Raw genomic sequence first — 19,449 nt, forward strand, 5'->3', positions numbered from 1 at the left:
TGATTGACAGTCATTACGAAAGATGGGAATTGGAAAAATTTTCAAAGTTGTAGTGTGAATTATTTTTTCGATCACATGAGAATGAGATGATGGTATTGTATTGCAATCTCGTGAAAAAGCGTGTATTAAAGATTCCAAGATGGGGGGGTGCATGCTATGATTTAAGAAAGTGGGCTTCACATTTGATGAAATGAATTAAAAGCGTGGTTGGTGAAGGGCCCTCCAAACCACGCCATGCCCATCAACTTTCGGTGCCTATAGCCTATCATCATCACTCACTACTTTCCTCTTCTCACCACATTTTCCTCCCATTTTTTAAATTTTTTTTTTTTGTATTTTCTATTTTCTATTTCAGAATAGTTTTTTTTTATTATTATTATTACCATTCTTTTGTTTTCTTCATTCACTATAATATTTTTTTTTATTTGCATTCAGTATAAAATTAGCAAATGATGAGAATATTCAAATCATATCAATACGATATCAATTTTATTGTTGATTTAATTTACGATACTAGTACAAAGAATTAGTTCTATCGAAAATCCCAATAGAAAAATTGAATTTTTTGAGTGCATCAAAAGTCGTGTATTTCAACTTAATTACGTAGGCCGGTGATGTTGTGTAATTACTTTTTTTTTATAGTTACATGTACGATTCAATAAATATATTATATTTATTGTATAATTAATTAGATTCGACCAGATCTTATTTAGATAATAAATTTTTCGATTTAGTAATTTAATAATGTATTGCATATATTTAAATGAAGTATAAAATAGAGGAATTTAATAGTAAAAACTAAAATTTAACCCGATGTCTGAGCCTATGGCAATCGTCAAGTCCGTTGGAGCAGACCAAAACTAGAGGACCAGATGTTGTAGACGTGGATGCCACCGTGTTAGAAGGTGTAGATGGACACGTTGATCTCATTGGTCAGAAATCTATCCATGCAACTTCTCAGATTCTATGTCTGGATTTCACTTATCCTCCTTAGATCCCCACACGACTCTCCTTTTGATTCCATCGACAGGCACTGCCACCCTGATTTAAGACCAAAATTTTTTATAGAGAAACAAAGAGGAAAAGAGATCAAATGGCTTCCACTTCTGCTGCATTGGTAAATGGCTTCTTGACTGGTGGCAACAAGAGCCAGGCGGCCTTGCTCTCCGCCCCGATCGCCACCAAAGTTGGTGGCTCTGCAGCTCCCAAGAGGCTCATTGTGGTGGCTGCCGCCCCTAAGAAGTCCTGGATCCCGGCGGTTAAAGGTGGCGGCAGCTTCATCGATCCCGAGTGGCTCGATGGCTCGTGAGTTTTCTTTTCGATGAAATTCTTGAATTCTTCCTCTTGCTATTAGGCTTTCTTTAGCTAAAAGCTATATGAATGATTTACAGACTCCCTGGAGATTATGGTTTCGACCCGTTAGGCCTCGGAAAGGATCCAGCATTCTTGAAATGGTACAGAGAGGCTGAGCTCATCCATGGCCGGTGGGCGATGGCGGCAGTTGTTGGCATCTTCGTCGGCCAGGCATGGAGCGGCATCCCGTGGTTTGAAGCCGGGGCCGCCCCTGGTGCCGTGGCGCCTTTCTCATTTGGCACCCTCCTTGGAACTCAGCTCCTGCTCATGGGGTGGGTGGAGAGCAAGAGATGGGTGGATTTCTTCAACCCGGAGTCGCAGTCAGTCGAATGGGCCACTCCCTGGTCAAGAACTGCCGAGAATTTTGCCAATGCCACTGGCGACCAAGGCTACCCTGGTGGGAAGTTCTTTGATCCACTGGGCTTTGCCGGTACATTAAAAGATGGAGTTTATATAGCTGATGCTGACAAGCTTGAGAGGTTGAAACTCGCAGAGATTAAGCATGCCAGAATTGCTATGTTGGCCATGCTGATCTTCTACTTTGAGGCAGGGCAAGGGAAAACACCCCTTGGAGCTCTTGGCTTGTAAGGTCCTCATCTGCAACATTGTTGCGTTCGCAGTGTAGAGAGTAGCTCAATCAATCATTTTCATGCTCAGCGTTAACCTCAGGATAATTCAGAATTCTTGAAATATACACGAGCATTGCATTTCAGTGAACAAAATAGATGTGGTGGATAACAATTAAGATGCCGTAAAAAACAGCAGAGAAAAGATGTTAGATTTGAAAACGATGAGAAACCTTGAGATTCAATCATTCAAGTAGGCTGGTGGGAAGTTGAATCAATGCTAAGCAATCTTCTTGCCACTTATAGTTATCAGAAACTCGGTCTTAGAATTTTAACCTGAGCTCCTATCCAACTCTTGGAAAATGGGGAAGCCGTTGCAAAGATTGTTGAAACTATAATCAATTGGTGCACAGAGACTATAATGAAGGCAGATAAGATAACCCATGCCAGTTGCCATCAAGAACTCACCCTTACAGACCACTTCACCACGGATGTATGCTTTTCCTTCCATCTTCACTATTCCAAAGTGTTTCTGCAGCTTGACGAGGTTCATTCTCATTACTAAGGTGTCTCCTGCAATTACCGGCTTTCTGAATCTGGCAATTGCCGGAGGTCATCAATAGCATATGCATCACTTCTTGCACAAACACAAATTTTGAGAAGAAAAGCCTATTGGAACTTAGTGGCATATGGAAAGAGTAGCTGTAAGTGCCAACATTGTTTTCAGTTATGCTTATAACAGCACTTGTGAAGATTTCTCTTCATACACTTGCCAAGAACTACTTTCTTGACTAAACAATCCAAATAGAAGATACGATTCAGCACCTATGCTTCACAGTTCACTTATCAGATGAGAGACAGTACCCTTGTGACAGTTTTAGGACTTCATAAATGGCAGGCGTAAGTTTAGCAAGCAGCATAGCTTTTCAAAATGTTTCAAACGCTAAAAGGAAAAACTCAACTTCCCAATAACATAAAAACCTTCAGGAAAAATCCTTGAGCAACGACTTCTCTGTAACTTGGAGCCGTTAGCCTTAAACGACCTGGAATACTCTATTAATAAAAAAACCTAAAACCGCCAACAACTTTGTTTTTTTGTCCGACAACATATTATTACTCAATTGAGGATTATTAATTAAACAATGTTCTTTATTCTTCTCAACTCCAGATCCAGACCGTTGGGCAAAATCCAGATGAGTGGCTCAAGTCTCACCCATGGTTTCTGCTATTTATTTGGTTTGCTGGAAAACCAGTGGGTAAAAAGGATATACAAAGCTGCAGGAACAGTTCTGCAACTTCATGCTACATTAAAGTAAGGAAAAATAAATACATTAGATTTTTCAGTAATTAGAAACTAACATGTCCAAATAATTGAATTGTTATACCCCAGAGACAACCTAACGAGTCGAACACAAGACTTTTATATCAAATGCCTCATACTCGAACATTCCATGGTTCCGCTCTGTTCCAGGTGTATTTGGACCCAATTAAATGGACTAAAAGCATACCCCGTTTGAGAGTTATAGATCTTATTGTGTTGTCTATTGTAATAGTATGTGTTATTTAGGTATATTTATCTAATATTATTGATTATGGTACAATTGTTGTAACTATTTTTGTTAAGTATTGATATTTGACGGAAATAATTATAATCGAGTTATTTTATTTAGTAATTGTTGATTATTTCAAATAAAAATAATAATAAAAGTTCAAATATAACTCGGGCTCAAGTTAAATGAACTTAAGAATATTACCAGCATTTTCTGACAAATGTGGAAAAGCAGCAGACTGAAGGAATCAACCGACCAACATAAACAAAACAATTTGCTCCAATTCCGACACTAAAAAAAACCATCAAATTCCGTCTCTTCAACTGTTATAAATACCCAACCACCTTCTTACATCAATTACACACCTAATAAACGTCTACGTAGAGTATTATTACAACATGGCCAACAATATTGTAGCTGCTGATGGCTCTTGCACTTTGGCTTCCCTCGACCAAAAGCTAGCCAGTGCCAAACGTTGTTCTCATGGTACCACAATATTTACTACTCCTCTCTCTTCATTCATCTACATCATATATACATCAATTGATGATGATTCTGATACTATGTTTTTATGTTTTTGCTCTCGTCTGTTGAAATTATAGTGATCTATATACACGTGTTGTGTGTTTGCAGAAGGTGTTGTTGCAGGCGCTAAAGCGGCCGTGGTTGCCACTGTCGCGGCTGCTATTCCAACGGTAAGTTCCTCCACCTTATTACATGGATTCTTGAATTAATGTTGCTCGAAATAATTAATATGTGTGAATGTATATATAATTGCAGTTGGCAAGTGCAAGAATGGTGCCATGGGCAAGAGCCAACCTCAACCCCACTGCACAAGCTCTTATAATCTCCACAGGTTAGTATAATTACTTTGAAGAAAAAAGGATATTTGCACAAATATCCCTCAACTTGGGCCATATTATATTACAACAAAACCTATTAATTTTAAAAAATTACAAAATGCTCCCCGTACTTTATTTTTTTAAATATATATTGTCTGTATAATTAGACTTAATGTCAATCAGAGTCAATGTTATTACTATATTTGAGGAGTAACATAGAACGTATCGATGGAATTATGACAGTGGGAGGAATGGCTTATTTCATTGTAGCAGACAAGACTGTTCTGGCAACAGCTCGTCGAAACTCCTTCAAGGGACAACACAGTACCGTTGAAGCTTGACTTCTTTTTTCTTCTTTTAGGGTTTGTCTGAATGTTCTGTAATATTCATATATTGTTTGATCATCAATATATAGATAAATAAAATTTGCTTTTCTTCCCAGTTGTTATATATATGGTAGCCATCGTGGCGCGTTCTCATTGCATGAATATAAAAAATAATTTTTCACACTTTAAGATATATCATAAATAAGAATAAAATACATTAATTGGACAATTAAATTAAAGTAAAATTTAAAAAGTTAAATAAGTTAATTATCTCATTTTGTGGATCACGAAAAATTAGCGTAGTGGTATCAAAATAATTATGTTGTATCTGCAACACCTCTTTTCTTTATAATAGTATAGTATGAATGGTTGCATACAGTAATCTAACTACAAATTAATATTAAAAGGGTAAATTACACTTTTACAATTACGTTGACACTCCTTGATATTAAGTTTAATTACATAAATACGATTTGTTCTTTGTGAAATTACAAGTGCATCCCTTGAGGTTGTAATTGTAACTACAATTGCATTCCCCTATTCAGTTGCAAAATTTTCCTCAAGGACCCCCCTATAAGTTATGGTATACTAATTAATACCCCTAAAGGGGTGTATTTATAATTTATAAAAAAATAAAGGATAATTGTATAATTAAACTTCACATCAGAGAAGGGAGTGAAATGCAATTAATCCGAACAAAAAATATAAACTAGAAAAAGGAAGGAGGGTGATATTGTGTGGTTTGTGTACTATTTTATAGCAATATAACATGGGGAGAACATCCGTTCTTGATTCTGAAATTGCAAAGTCTAACCCCCCCCCCCAACCCCCAAAAAAAAAAGAAAAAAAATCAAAGTACCATATAGAAAGATCCATCAACCAATATAATTCCAAAGAGTTCTTGAAATATAGGGTAAATTAAAACAAGTTTCTTGAAATTTGACATTATTATAAATATTTTTTTATAGTTTAAAAAATTATAAATATTGGATTGATGTTTGATAAAATTATGTAATTTTTGAATAAGAGTTTGGAATTGTTAACTTTACATTACTGTATTTTAAAAAAAAAAAGTTAAATTTGAAAAACTATCAATTTAAATATCCACTTAGTCCAAAAAATTAAAATATTTTTAAGAATAAGTAAAATTATGATTCATACTCTATAAGGGCATTTTGGTCTGTTCACTGTAAAAAAATATATGAAAACCTAACGGATACTAACAGATTTGATTAGTTGTTAGACGATCGTTAAAATCAAGAGAAATTTGATCATTTTCCAAACGATAAGAAGGTATCTTGTAATTATATCAAATTTCAAGATAAGTTGTTGTAATTACCTTAAAATATATCACACTCTCTCAATCATCTTTTATTTCACTATAAAAAATGAATTTGTTCATCATAAACCAGAAATCATAAATATCAGACAATTTAGTAAAAACTTAATTGATGTTTCTAGCATGTTTTTCTAGTTAATAACTAGAAACTGAAACTCATTCAACGAGTATGTAAAATTTATATTTTTATATTTATTAATTAATTGAATTATAAAATATATAAAATAAATAATTAATCAAAATCGACCAAAAAAATTGATTCTAAGTATATACATAAATAAAAACGTATTGATATAAATAATTAATAAAAAATAATTATGTATGAAAGAAATAAATATAAGTAAGGATATATTAGTAGGATGATATTTTGTTCACAAAAATAGTTGTTTTTAATAATAGTATCTTGTTTGTCTATTTACTTTAAACATATTAGTTGATTTAGAAATATTGAAAAATAAATTAATGGGAAAAAAAAAAAATTCAAAAAAAAAAAAAAAAAAAAACCCCTCGAGCCCTAACACACTACAAGAAAATAGAATATTAGTGACAAAAAATACCAAATGACAACTTTAATATTATCACTGATTATATATATTTAGTGGCGAGATTGTTTATTTTGCCACAGTAAGAAATTTCATAATTTTAATAATTATTCTTATTTAATAAAATTTATTATTAACATGAACTAATGACAAAAAATTGTGTACAAAGTTATCACTAAACAATTAGTGATGATCCAATAACAATAAATAATAGTTGTCATTATTTTACGTTGTCACTATAGATGTGTCACTAATTGTATTTAGTTACAATTTTATACTATTTTTTATCACTAATAATTATATAGTGACAAGATAAAAATTAAAATCACTTAATATATATTATTAACGATAATTTTAAAATTATCGCTTGATAGTTTACCACTAAAATCATATTTTCTTGTAGTGACAACTAGTACAAAAACTTAATATCAAACAAAAGAATAAAAACACCAACAACAACAATAATAATGCCTGTCATGACATGTCGTTTTAACGCCGATAAACTAATTTTTTTATTACATAATTATATCAAATTTTTTAAATCATATAATATCAATACGTAATTGCACCAAACTTCGAGAAAAGAAAGTATCATTATTCCAAACTTTATTGATAAAAAATATATATATATAGTAGAATAGTACTAAAACAACGTGGAGTCACTTTTATTAAAAAATATATATAAATTATTTAATTAAAAATGTAATTGTTGAGATTTAAAATTAGTGTGATAGTATCATTATGTGGTCTTTTCTATTTAAAGTATTATAGATATATAAAACAAATAATTTGTCTTTTTTTTTTTTCACAAAATGAATGGTTTGACTAAATTCGTAACCCTAAACTGAAATATCTGGGAGCGACGGATTCTGGCATATCTGTAGCAGAGAGAATCGAAACGATGAGCTTAGCTCTGCTGCAAGGCTACTCCTCAGCTGAAGAAGAGGATGATGATCAACAGCAATTATCGCGAGAGGAAATCTCCTCCGATGATGAGGAAACCGACGCCGTTCCGAGGACTAGCCGTTCCTACAAACCCTTGTTCGATCCAAATCCCCCCTCTTCTTCCGCCTTGCCCTCCGCTTTTGACGCTTTCTCCGAAGTAAATATCGGAAATTTTGTTGCACAAATATGTTTGTGTTTTGTATTTTTTAAGTCTACGGTTTTGCTCGAGATCTTGCCCATGTATGTTTTCTCTCTCTTTTTTGTTCTTCTTATTTGGTGGGAAAAATTATTGGAGATTTCAGGGCCGCCGCAGTTTCTGAACAATTCCGTTCAAGAGGATGCAGCGAAAGAGGATGGGCAGCGGTGGAAGCATGGTGGTAGGAGAAATCGTAAAGAAAAGAAGGATTTGCCTTCGGGTAAGCAACTTCATCTCTGCGCAGCTTTATTTGCAGTTCTTGTTCTAATATCTAGTCTTTTGCAAGTTGTTCGGTGTTCGTGGAATTTTAAACATAGGACCTAGAGTTCGTCTGCCCTCTTGTGTAAGATGATGAGTAGTAGCGAAATGAGAAAAGTCAGGTTTCAGGGAAGTAATGAATGTCTTTCTCATGATGTTGTTTGACAGTGAAGTGGACTATAGTTTTTGATGGATGTCATTGTAAATCTGGACCAATATGCTGCTTGATTCTCTTCTCCTACTTTCTTTGTGGTTTTACAGTATGTGTATAAATAAGTAAGGTGCATGATGAAATAGATTGCAATATTAGCTGGTCCAATAGGTTTAGGTCTTTAATGATGTTCGCCTCATTGATGCAGTAAGATGTATCGCATAGCATCTATTATTCTTTTATTTCATAAGAGAATACCGCATTTGCCCAAAACCCTGCTCTCACAACTTCATGCATGATTCATCCCGGCCTCTAGTCGGGCTTTAACTGCATGTGTTTGAAAATGTAATTGAAGGTAATGTGAAAGCAGGGGTTTTCTAGCATCTGGTTTATTTTCAGAATCAGCCCTGTCTCACTCCTTCATATATCTGCAAAGACTAAATTTTAAACATATCCTAATGTGGCAGAGCACTGAACACTCACTGGTAGTATTGGCATGAAATACAATTACAACGAGCTATTATTTCTTGTTGGACTATGTCCTTGCTGGCCCGCTTCATTCATTTTGTTTAGTTCCAGGCGTGGTGTCCAGTGATCACAATTGTCCATCATCACTATGTTTATTATTTGGTATTTCCAGGGTAGAAACATGATGATGCCCTCAAACGCAAAATTATTGATGGAACCAAATTAGGAAGGAGAGCTAGTATTATCTCCTCATGCTTCTTACTACTTTCTTTGGATACAGCTCCACACTTCTCAACTTTGCCTTTTGTTATTGGTAGGCGCTGTAGTGGAGTCTAAGCCTCAGTTGGTCGGAATACATGAGAGAGTCAGAAGTGATGTTGGAAGCAACATCTCGCAAGGCCAGAGTGGTGCTTCTACACCCACTGCACAAGGAGGAAGACGCATGCCAACTGTTAGCAACCCCAGTGCAGAAGATGCAGCTGAGCTCTTGAGGTTTGTATTCCACCATCTTCTGCTGAATATCACATCTTGTGAAACCAGTCAAGTTCACAACATTTTGAATAAATGATAGCATAGTACTTAAATATATAATATTTGCTTGCCTTGTCCATTATGCTTGCAGGATGTGTGTGAGATGTGGAGTTCCTAAAACTTACTCTCATACAAAAGGGATAGTCTGTCCAGTTTGCAGTGACCGACCTGTGGACTCAGATAAAGAACCTGTGAAGAAGAAGGGCTCGGCCATTAAAGATAAAGAAAGGAGCAAGAGAATGAAGGGCCAATCCTCACATGCAACATGGAAAAGTGAAACAGAGATGCAACTCCGGCAGCAGTTTGATTAGCAGTGCTGTTTGATATTTTTAGGTTTAAAGTTGTAGAACCTCGAAACATGTTGCTGAACGACCTGCTTCAGTAATTACACACTCAGGGAGCATGTAGTGCCAAAATTTCTTGTCTGTCTTGGTTTCCATGTCATTTAATCACTCTTCTTCCCTTGTGGTTTGGTATAGCATATATCGCCACTAAATCTAACATCAGGATATCCTCCTGTAAGAGTTGACTAACCATTGGGAGGGAGTGAAGAGGAAGTTCTAGCATACGAGTTACAGCTTCAAACGTTACTTTTGGAATTCACCTGGATAGTGATTGCAAAGCTCATCTGAAAGTGACCTCGTACATACACCGCAGAATGCTCTGCATGTGTGTATTCTTCCTCAAGTGAGGTTGGGCAGGACTACTGACAGAAAGGGGTCTACCGCAGCCATTGAGATGTGGGACTCCCTGGGATAGGGTGGAATGGAGCACAAACCTCTTTCTTCATTGTTGGCCCGGGCTCTAAACATTTCTTCTTTGCCAATATACCTCCAATCTCTGTGATGCTACAGTGCTATAGAGTGCACAATCTAAACTCATTTGCATTCTGTGTGACACATCAATAATAAAGGAAATTTCATGTTTGATGAACACAGTAAGATTTTCTAGAAATCTAGGAAATAAAGATAATGGATTCTCCAAAAATCTAGGAACTGCCGTGAAATGGCCCCTTAGGTCTACAGATCGCCATGGCTGGAACTGGGAACAGGAACGTTCATAGTGAACAAGAAACACCAAGAAGACTATTTTATGTATCCAAATGTCAAGTTCTGGAAATCTTAACAACTTTGTGTGCAGATTATATTATCACATCGTAAAAGATAGATCTAATTGGATCGTCCATGTTATCGATTCAGAAAACTGAGCCCAGATGCAATTTTAGTACTTGAGGGGTCCCATGAAACCAAAGCAATTGGGATTACATAACACACAGGACTAATAGAGATCACACCAGCAGGTACAGAATAGTGAACTTAGAGATGGCAACATCAGAAAAATTCATTCTCCAGAAAATGGAATAACTTATCAAACTGTTACAAAGGGCACGAAAGTAGATTAAAAACAAGAAAAACTAAAATATGACATAAGAAATATGAGATAATCTGTCTTTTATGCTGGAGAGCATTTCTGTACATGGTGCATGGCAATTTCACTCTGCTGAAGCAATATTCTCTCGATCACTGTAGTACAAGCAATCAACCGATCAAGAGACCTTCTCTACTTCAAAAAAGGTTTCTTTGCCTACCAAATTCTCAGCCCATACAGGTGGACTAGCAACAGACCCATGAACCTGCTCATAACACAAGAAGTCAATGTGGTCCCATGATAAGATTTTGCATGGATCATTATATACAAGTCGTATCTATGGTACATGTAATAAAAGCTCACCGCACTAGATGACTTGGAACGAGATGAATCATGGGGAGGTGGGTTAGATTGACCTGAAGGCCTGTGAAACAATAAGTGTGCGATTGAACGATCTATAGGATTTGTATTTGTTTCCATATCCATGAAACCGGTGCACCTGTTAGGAAAAGTCATTGGACAACATCAATAATAAGAGAACACAAGGAAACATACAAAAAATGTCTACTTTTTACAGTTAAATCAGTGGAAGAATGATTTCTGTGTCTCAATTGATGTATGAGCATCAGCACATGCAACTAAGCACTTCTTGCTTGAACTTTGCATAAAAAAGACAGATAAAGGAATCAGTAAAGAGGTAGCATACTTGTCCGTTCCTTCAGCCACAGAGGCTTCATTTGTGGCATCTCTTTTATCTCCACAACCAGCATGCAGGTTTGCATGGTTATGTCTTTGTTCAGCACTCTGAGCCAAACGGTACAAACTGTCCCTTATGCATAACTTTGTTCTCAAATCCAACTACATCAAGAATGCATCACATTTAGTCTCCAAGTAGCTGAATATATAACAGGATATAGCAGTTTAAGACTTGTATTCTAATTATTAATTTTGGACTCTTAACCCATCCACACTGACATGTACTGCAAATCTGGTGACTCAGTCTAGAAGACATGAACTTTATGAGCTCTTTGCTTGACATTTTAAGTTTAACAACCTGAACATCATGGAAATTCTAGTTTGATGTCAATGCTTTAGGGCAGCTTCCACCAGATGCTTTTTACTTTCCCAAGATGCAATGCCCATGTTATTAAAGTTTTTCATGCATTTGACATTCCTTCAACATCTTATTGTCACTGATGACAAAAATTTGTCATGCCCGAGAATCAGACCAAATAGATAAATTAAAAACGGGACGCATATCTTGTTTCACAAACACAAAGAAGTTAATCTAAGGGCAACAATTCATCGTTCCAGCTAAACCAACTGGACTCCGTCACCTTGATCATTTATTGACCATTTGCTAAAGCAACTCCATGATAACCTAGTATAAATGAAACAGACATGTCAAAGCAAAGGTGCGGCTTTTCGGACAAGCATGCAACTAGATGAACCTATATAACACGTCAAATATCAGAGCAAGCTTTCTATAACAGGAAGGAAGTTATACCCGCTCCATAACAAGCTGAAGCTGGCGAAAAGTAGCTGCTTCTAGTGAAATATCATCCAATGCCGCTCGTTCTTGTATGTTTAAGGAACCTAATTCTGCTGGAGTCCCTGAGCTGCCTCCTTCTGGATCACTATGATTCTCATATTTACCCACTGAAAAAGGATTGAACATGGAGGCCTGCAGTGTCACATTTCCATTTTCTAGGCCGCTGTCCATTAGAGATCGACTACTTTGACAACTATGTTGTCGTTCTCCTTGTTCACATGTTGCTAGAGCAGAGACCTCAAAAGGTGGGTCACGGAAACTCTCGGTACACTGCACTTGCGGGGTTGTATGGGATGAGTCTCTTGGCAAAACAGATGTTAAGCCATTAGTTTCAGATTTGACAGATGATGGTTTAACATTTACTGAAGCTGGATCAGATAAATGACTGTTATCTGAACACACATAAGAGATAGGATTCTGTAAATAATTACAAGAATCAGGAAAAGGAGCATCTTGTTGCTGTTCCAAATGAACAGATCGGAAAGCCTGGTGAGAAGGAAGCTGCATTACTTCATTTGCTAGACCACTTATATGACTGAAAGTGCCATTTGCAAGATAACCTTCGTTGCTTCTTGCCCCAGAGTGGTTCTGTAGATTGATTTGCTTTGTTTGCATATTATTCTGCCAAAAAGTATCACACATAAATTAGATACAGTCATTCTGATTGGTGAACTTTCAATTGAATTCTCACATATGCTAAAATAGAATCAAAACTGAACAGAGAGTCGGAAATTTCAATAACTGTACAACCCCCAAGTTCCTCCCCAGACAACAGCAGCCATAACTGTGGGATAATCAAGTGAGACCTATTTGATAGTGGGTGCAAAAAATCAAAACATGAAAACTAATTCCTTAAATAAATATAATCAGTAAAACCCACTGTACCATTGAAGCACCACCAGTTCTTGAGGGGCTGTTAATCGAAATTGCTGGCTGAATTTTTCCATTAGCTCCTCCCTTCAAAACAATCATGCAGCAGTCGTCATTCTAAGTTACTGGCATAAAGTATTAACAAGTCTCTAAAGAACAGAGGAGCAGGTTCAGACATATACTAACCTGCCTGTGAGGGATAAATCCATCTTTTCTATCAAGTGGAGCAGGTTCAATTACAAAAGACGTATAGGAATCAGTTTTCGCTGAGTTCGAAGAACTGTTCTTGTATCCAATGGGTGTAGTCATAGCAGAATCATTTGTAGAATAGACCTTCGAGGAGTCATGGTTTTCTGAGATCTTTTCCATTACATTTGGCTCTGGACATGGAAACTTAACATCTAACTTCAGCAAGTCTCCGCACCCTCCTAGATCATCTGTTGATGATAGCCAACCCAACTCATCTTCTTTACTGACCCCAAGACCAAATGTTGAATCACAACTTCTGGAAGACAGGGCACATTTATAAGTGAAAACTATATGATAATAGTGAAACCTGAAAAAGAAACAGTTCATCATTACCTAAACATCCTGTCAACATCTTCAAAGTTCCCTATTTCAGGCCAACCATAACACAGGAATTCACTAGAATCTTTGTTCTCAGCATTTTCAAAGAAATTGAGATCACAGCCGTTCTGATTTATGCCACCAAGTGGATAACTAAAAGAGTTGTTATCAACTATGGAGGTCTTGTCACCAAGAATGCTATTGTGGCCACAGACATCAAAGCCTGCACTATTGATCTTTAAGCTACGACTCGACGGCATGGAATTAGCAGAAGTTAAACTTGATGCTTCTGCTGGGTCGCTGTCAGATTCAGAAGTAAATGCACGATTTTTTGGTAGGGGCCATGAATCTTTTTCCAGCATACTGTTTCTTCTTTTACTCAGACTTGAAAATCCCCCTTGTTCTCTCCCCTGGTCCACATATCCCTCAACAGATCTATCTCCACTGTAATCAGAACTACTAGTTAATTCACGTCGGGGTTTCTTGTGGCTTTCTCCCAGAATGAAATGTTCATCAAGCCTTTTAGAACCAGGATGTGGCACTATATGGTCACCACTAAAGCAAAATTCATCCCAAGCTATACCTTCAAACTGTAACAGCAGTTACCAAATTTTAGCTGTAATAACTGCAGAGAATACTTCCAGATAATGAGTAAAAGAATGACCAAATTGCTAGGAAGAGAACTCGTGAACAATGGGACACAAGCCAATTATTCAAGTTATCCAACTAAGCATCCACGACATCAGGGTATAGCCGAAGCTTATATAACAAGTAATTTGTCATGCTTCATCAAAACAAATTAACATCTGCATCAAAGGGTGAGACATGCGTCACGGTACCATTACTTTTATCAACTTTCTACATTTCCATGAAAATCATATGGAAAAAATTCTAACAGACAATCCATTAAATGAGAAATATATATATATATATATATATATATTGTCACACTGATACTTCAATTGAGCAACGCGCTCATTATTGCTAGATAACTTTTTACAGATTAAATAAGCGATATATACCAGAACAACCACGAAATAATACAAGATATCATATAATCAAGAGCTGCCTCTTTCAGCATCTACTAACACAGTGCAAAACTAACTAGACAATTGAAAAAGGGGTATATCAGACACTCCGGCAGATCAGAAAGGGAAGTTACATTATACATGCACAAGTCTGACATTTCTCGAAGCACTCAGCCTGAACTCAAACTGTATGCAGTTCTCTTCATATTTCGTACCAAATTCTTCCTTGACCTCAATTCAGGATCCTCCAAAACAACAAACCAACCAACAGGAATTAGAACCCATTCACTAAGATCCCAACCCCCAAAAGAAAAAAAGAAAAAAGAAAAGAAAAGAAGGAACAGAGATAGAGAATAAAAATGAAAATGACCGACGACTAGCTGAGCTAATAGAAAACATCCAAAGAATCCAAGTTCCTCGATTTGTCAGCTATAGGGATTACCAGTGCACAGACACTAAGAAAAACAGGGATTGAGCATACACCACCCAGAAAAAAATTTCCCCACAAAAAAATTAACTAAAATTTTCAAGATGGATCAACATAATTAATCAAAACAAGTAATCTCCTAAAAGCACAAAAAAATTTCAATTCTCCGGATTTCCAAATTTTTTTACAGGTAAAGAACCAAAAAACCATCATCTCCATTTTTCAATCGCTTCCTTTTGTTTTGAATTCCCAAACAACCAAGCAAGTATGAATCACAAAACGAACTAACAAATTTAAACAACCAAAAAACCCTCTAAAAAAGCAAACATCTAACAGCCAGCAGCTAAAACTCAAACAACCGAAGCTCGCCGGAAAACTCACCGGAAAATCAATCAAACTCCCCTACAGCGGAATCCTCACTCCTCAAAACCAGTCCAATAAACCCTAACTCCGATTCTTCCAATCACCAAATCTAGGAGGTTCTAGAGAGAGAGAGAGCACACAACGGAGAAAGTTTTCTTCGAATTTTTTTAAATGGTTCATTGAATAAATAAATTGGCTGGCCATAAAGCGCCACGTGGCTTGGAGTGGCGGCAGAGCTGACGGGTGGGTATCGGAACTCGTGGTTGAGAGTCTGGGTCGAGATACGATCTCTTTCTGCCTTCCCATTGGTCCACGTGTGACCCGGGTAATTGTGAAGCCGACACGTTGCTGTGGGATCCGGTCGGGTTGAGATACGATCTCTTTCTGCCTTCCCATTGGTCCACGTGTGACCCGGGTAATTGTGAAGCCGACACGTTGCTGTGGGATCCGGTGGGCGACGGGTAACCGGGTAGGGCACAAGGTATTGCTGTTTAGTGGAGGTACAAGTGGGCTAGTGGGCTTTTTTGGTAGTTTGCTTGTTTTAGTGTTGCACTTGTACTATTATTTTACTTTATTTATTTATTGGTATGGACTATGTCTGATTGATTTGATGAAATTGGGTTTATTTTAATGTTTTCTTTTTTTTTTTTTGGGTGATAGTGACCCTTTTTGAGGTGATTTGTTAGGAAATATCTTTTCCAAAAGTAGAAAAATAATTTTTTTTATAAAGATAAATTACAATAGCTATCTTTATATCTATTATAATTATAAGTATTTTTTTTATTATTTAAAAAATTATAAGCATCCTTTAGAATTAGTGATGGTCTAATAAATACTCTCTCATAATAGTCTGTTGTAAAGAGTATTTGTTAGACGATCGTTGTAGCACCCCCTAATGGCACTAGAACTACATCTCCTCTAAATATTATAATTAGAATAAACCCTATTTATACATGTAATTATACACCTAATTCATTCTCTGTGGAGTATATATATACACATGTAATCACATCATCGCCACAGGCACAATTGACGCATCATCTACATATAAAACACCGCGAGATAAAGTTTTTATAATTAGTTCGCACGTCACCCACATTTTATTACCTTATACACCCTAGGAACGTGATTTCCATTATTACTACATACTACGGAGAAAATCACATACCGGCGCGACCTCACTGAAATACAAGTTTTAAGTTTAGTCCTTGGTGGGTAAAAATCTGTACCTGAAAAATGTTAGCGGAGAAATAAGCCTGCAACTCAGTAAACAAATAACTGACACTATTTATATATGTATATCAAGTGTAGTCCAGACAAGACAAAATGAGCAACATATATAAAATATAGTTAATTTAACCTCAACATAATCAACTTTAACACGTAACACAGTCAACTCATCATAAGATAATCAACTATACTTCTCTTTTCCTACTCTGCCAGAAAGTGATATAGTGTTCTTCTCCATCAACTCAATCTCACCATTTATTATATAATGTTTAGGTGAATCCCATTGACATGCCATGGAGGCTCATCAATATCAGGTCGCATCATAGCTCTTTTCTTTTCATTTTGCTACATAGGTTATTCAACAACTTCAAGGGGTATTCACATCACAAGTATATTCAATTTTCAGCATTCCCTCATTTCCACATATCACTATTCTAGTAAGCAGCTAATGACATAAAATCATATATTGACACATTTTCATTTACCTGCTCCAACAGTAAATCATTTAACAAATGTAATACTTCAATATATTTTCTTATTTCACTTTCACAACATAATCATTCAAATTAAATCATTCACCACTCATACATTTCCAAATAAATCAGTTTCAGTTCGAGTTATAGACTTATATAACAATAATATCACAAAAAAAACAAAAAAAACACATATAGATAGCACTAATTATTCACTTACCTCAATTTTACAATGTTTTAATTAACAAATAGACAATTGATCAGTCCTCTACTTTATCCTCAAATCCTGTAATGAGTTATAATGCAAATAATTAGTATATCTAGAATATCGTAATTTTAATTGAATATTAAATACTATTAGTACAATTTGGAATAATTTTTTAATATTTCATTTCTATCATATAAATAATTTTTTAATATTGTATCATATAAATAAAAAAATTGAGGGATTCCAACTAGAATTTGTGGGAATAAAGTCATAGGATGTGTTTGACATGTTATGTTAGCGGTGGTGGTCAGTTCTATCCGTTATCCATAACTACATATTATGTAGGCGCAGAGGCCATAGAGAGAACAAAGAAACCGACCTTTTGAAAGCTACCCCCACCCCAAAAAAAACAACCTATGACTGAGAAGATTGATTTTGCAAGTAATCTCTCTCCCACCCTCTCTCTCTCTCTCTCTCTCTCTCTCTCTCTCTCTCTCTCTCTCTCTCTCTCTCTCTCTCTCTCTCTCTCTATCCATTTGTGCAATATTGCTTGTATTTTATTGGTTTGGTTTTAATTTTTGTTATTATATGGATATTTGATATCAATTAGTGAAAGAAAGAAATTGATTTTTGAATATATTAATATTATTTATTATTTAAAATTATTTTTATAAATTAAATAATTACTTATCACATAAATATAAACATTACTTGTCAACTCACGATTCATACAACTTTGAATTAATAATCCAAAACCCACTTAATTTTTCATTCAACCAACGATTTGAGTTTTAAAAAGTTATCGTGCAGTTTCAATATCTGAATTTATCTTTTTTACATTAATTATTTATATAACGTTATTGAAACTTAAAAGATATATTTGAGTGAGCGTATGGACTTTTTGAAATATTATAAGTTGTTTTTATAACTTATAAATTGTTTCGAAATTTTTGATTATTTATTTATTTTTTATAAAGAAGTTATAATATCAAAAAGATAAGATGTTTGGAGCTTATGTGCTTTTAAGAGGAGGTAAGACATTCTCAATTTATTTTTGAAATGTTTTATTATGCAACAGAAATGATAATAACCAAAAATTGTGTTTAAGTTTAAGTTGTCATTATAGAGAAATTATTAATTATGAATGCAAGTAATGACAACAAATCATAGCAACAGAAAGCGCTACTTGTACAGACTGTGTTCTAAGAAAGTGCATTTTAAACTAAGCAATGCTGAAAGAAGAGACAGATTAGATTGAGTGATATCCAATTCTGCTCTGATACAATGCTGCAAGAAAATATCCTGCCTATATATATTGTACAGTCCAACGGTAAACATCGCACGTGCTAGGAGATAAAAACGTTATTCTGGACGATATATCGACAACAGAAAGCAATAGTACACTACATCTCCATGTTTCAAGCAGAGGGTGTCCATCGATGATGATAGAGTATTCGCGAGCAGAATTGAAGCATGAACACGACGAAAGGCAAGTCTCCTTATGTAGAACCGGCTGAGAACAACAACATATACTTACCAGAACAAAGACAGTGGATGGATCACCTCTTGAGAAGCTTGTGAGAGAAAATCCTCTTGGAATATGGACTGTTTCTTGATATTGCCTTGTAGGACTCGATAGCAGCGACCAAAGAATTATGGAGACGACCCTGATTTCAAGAAGGAAGAATCAGCAAATTCTGGAATGATGAGGAGATAATACAGATCTTGGAATAGTAAATATTATACGATTCTTCTTCTAACAACTTAAAACTTTTGAAAGAGGGAGGTGTCATTCGACATGGTGTTAGAATCAAGCCAAACGAAAGGTCCGGAATTCGAGTTTTGTCACCACACATTTATGAAGATGCGTTTCACGTGCTAGGTTCTGTGAATAGATTCACACACTGCATGCACATGAGAGAACATGTTAAAAATATTGAATATGAAATGATTCTCCTCTGGCAGCTTAACCTTAAGACAATCAGTCATCGTGTTTGATTTGATATTTTATTAAAGAAGGTTTGATTGACAAGAATCGTGGTGGTTCCACCATGAAGCAATATCATCATTGTCTTTAATCCGCATAAGGGTGGTTTCGCCATTAAGGGAAAGCTGTGTATGAGGTAATCCATGGCTCAAATAGAGTACAAAATTCTTGAAATTCGAAGCAAAACTAAATAGTAGACAATTGAATAGAGTACCTCAGAAACACGGAGAGCTGTTTGAACAACATAATTTGCATGTGGGTCCTGAAGCAACCGATCAAAGTACGTAGCAGAGAGCAGTTCATGGATGA

The 19,449-nt window shown here is 35.7% G+C and overlaps 5 protein-coding genes across 9 annotated transcripts in view; 3 read left to right on the forward strand and 2 right to left on the reverse strand.

The window, feature by feature from the left end:
* Positions 954–2,075, forward strand: LOC105172598 (chlorophyll a-b binding protein CP24 10A, chloroplastic-like). The gene is made up of 2 exons (XM_011094112.2): positions 954–1,305; positions 1,392–2,075. Exons 1-2 carry the CDS (start codon positions 1,094–1,096, stop codon positions 1,939–1,941), a joined length of 762 nt encoding a protein of 253 aa, XP_011092414.1. The 5' UTR covers positions 954–1,093; the 3' UTR covers positions 1,942–2,075.
* LOC105172599 (early nodulin-93-like) lies at positions 3,806–4,759 on the forward strand. Its single transcript, XM_011094113.2, has 4 exons — positions 3,806–3,955; positions 4,103–4,164; positions 4,250–4,325; positions 4,555–4,759. Exons 1-4 carry the CDS (start codon positions 3,868–3,870, stop codon positions 4,650–4,652), a joined length of 324 nt encoding a protein of 107 aa, XP_011092415.1. The 5' UTR covers positions 3,806–3,867; the 3' UTR covers positions 4,653–4,759.
* On the forward strand, positions 7,350–9,519 carry LOC105172600. Its single transcript, XM_011094115.2, has 4 exons — positions 7,350–7,620; positions 7,759–7,879; positions 8,854–9,028; positions 9,159–9,519. Exons 1-4 carry the CDS (start codon positions 7,420–7,422, stop codon positions 9,376–9,378), a joined length of 717 nt encoding a protein of 238 aa, XP_011092417.1. The 5' UTR covers positions 7,350–7,419; the 3' UTR covers positions 9,379–9,519.
* On the reverse strand, positions 10,353–15,395 carry LOC105172601 (protein LNK1). 5 transcript variants are annotated; one of them, XM_020697138.1, is made up of 9 exons: positions 15,261–15,395; positions 14,587–14,697; positions 13,440–14,014; positions 13,044–13,359; positions 12,873–12,944; positions 11,943–12,608; positions 11,142–11,293; positions 10,799–10,934; positions 10,353–10,700 (listed from the first exon to the last, which is right to left on the reverse strand). In XM_020697138.1, the coding sequence occupies exons 2-9, from the start codon at positions 14,608–14,610 to the stop codon at positions 10,614–10,616; spliced, it is 2,028 nt and encodes a 675-aa protein (XP_020552797.1). In that variant the 5' UTR covers positions 14,611–14,697; positions 15,261–15,395; the 3' UTR covers positions 10,353–10,613. The 5 variants fall into 5 exon arrangements, with proteins under 5 accessions (XP_020552797.1, XP_020552796.1, XP_020552798.1 ...); XM_020697137.1 differs by having other exon boundaries at positions 13,044–13,362; XM_020697139.1 differs by lacking the exon at positions 14,587–14,697 and having other exon boundaries at positions 13,044–13,362.
* LOC105172821 (putative pumilio homolog 8, chloroplastic) overlaps positions 18,516–19,449 on the reverse strand; it is a 4,596-nt gene continuing 3,662 nt past the window's right edge. Inside the window, exons 5-7 of the mRNA XM_020697418.1 lie at positions 19,355–19,402; positions 18,717–18,820; positions 18,516–18,666 (exon numbers count right to left, since the gene is read on the reverse strand). Of these exons, the coding sequence (XP_020553077.1) occupies positions 18,516–18,666; positions 18,717–18,820; positions 19,355–19,402 (303 nt within the window). The remainder of the gene's footprint in view (positions 18,667–18,716; positions 18,821–19,354; positions 19,403–19,449) is intronic.

The sequence above is a fragment of the Sesamum indicum genome, linkage group LG10 (genome assembly GCF_000512975.1).
Source record: "Sesamum indicum cultivar Zhongzhi No. 13 linkage group LG10, S_indicum_v1.0, whole genome shotgun sequence".
In the NCBI taxonomy this organism is placed as follows: Eukaryota; Viridiplantae; Streptophyta; class Magnoliopsida; order Lamiales; family Pedaliaceae; genus Sesamum; species Sesamum indicum.

Coding starts and splice junctions, on each gene's coding strand:
- LOC105172600 (XM_011094115.2), top strand. CDS start 7,420: ATGAGCTTAGCTCTGCTGCAAGGCTACTCCTCAGCTGAAGAAGAGGAT. Junction 7,621..7,758: donor CTTTTGACGCTTTCTCCGAA/GTAAATATCGGA, acceptor AAATTATTGGAG/ATTTCAGGGCCGCCGCAGTT. Junction 7,880..8,853: donor AAAGAAGGATTTGCCTTCGG/GTAAGCAACTTC, acceptor TGTTATTGGTAG/GCGCTGTAGTGGAGTCTAAG.
- LOC105172599 (XM_011094113.2), top strand. CDS start 3,868: ATGGCCAACAATATTGTAGCTGCTGATGGCTCTTGCACTTTGGCTTCC. Junction 3,956..4,102: donor TGCCAAACGTTGTTCTCATG/GTACCACAATAT, acceptor GTGTGTTTGCAG/AAGGTGTTGTTGCAGGCGCT. Junction 4,165..4,249: donor TCGCGGCTGCTATTCCAACG/GTAAGTTCCTCC, acceptor ATATAATTGCAG/TTGGCAAGTGCAAGAATGGT.
- LOC105172598 (XM_011094112.2), top strand. CDS start 1,094: ATGGCTTCCACTTCTGCTGCATTGGTAAATGGCTTCTTGACTGGTGGC. Junction 1,306..1,391: donor CCCGAGTGGCTCGATGGCTC/GTGAGTTTTCTT, acceptor AATGATTTACAG/ACTCCCTGGAGATTATGGTT.
- LOC105172601 (XM_020697137.1), bottom strand. CDS start 14,610: ATGTCAGACTTGTGCATGTATAAT. Junction 14,015..14,586: donor CAGACTTGTGCATGTATAAT/GTAACTTCCCTT, acceptor CTGCTGTTACAG/TTTGAAGGTATAGCTTGGGA. Junction 12,945..13,043: donor GATTTATCCCTCACAGGCAG/GTTAGTATATGT, acceptor ATTGTTTTGAAG/GGAGGAGCTAATGGAAAAAT.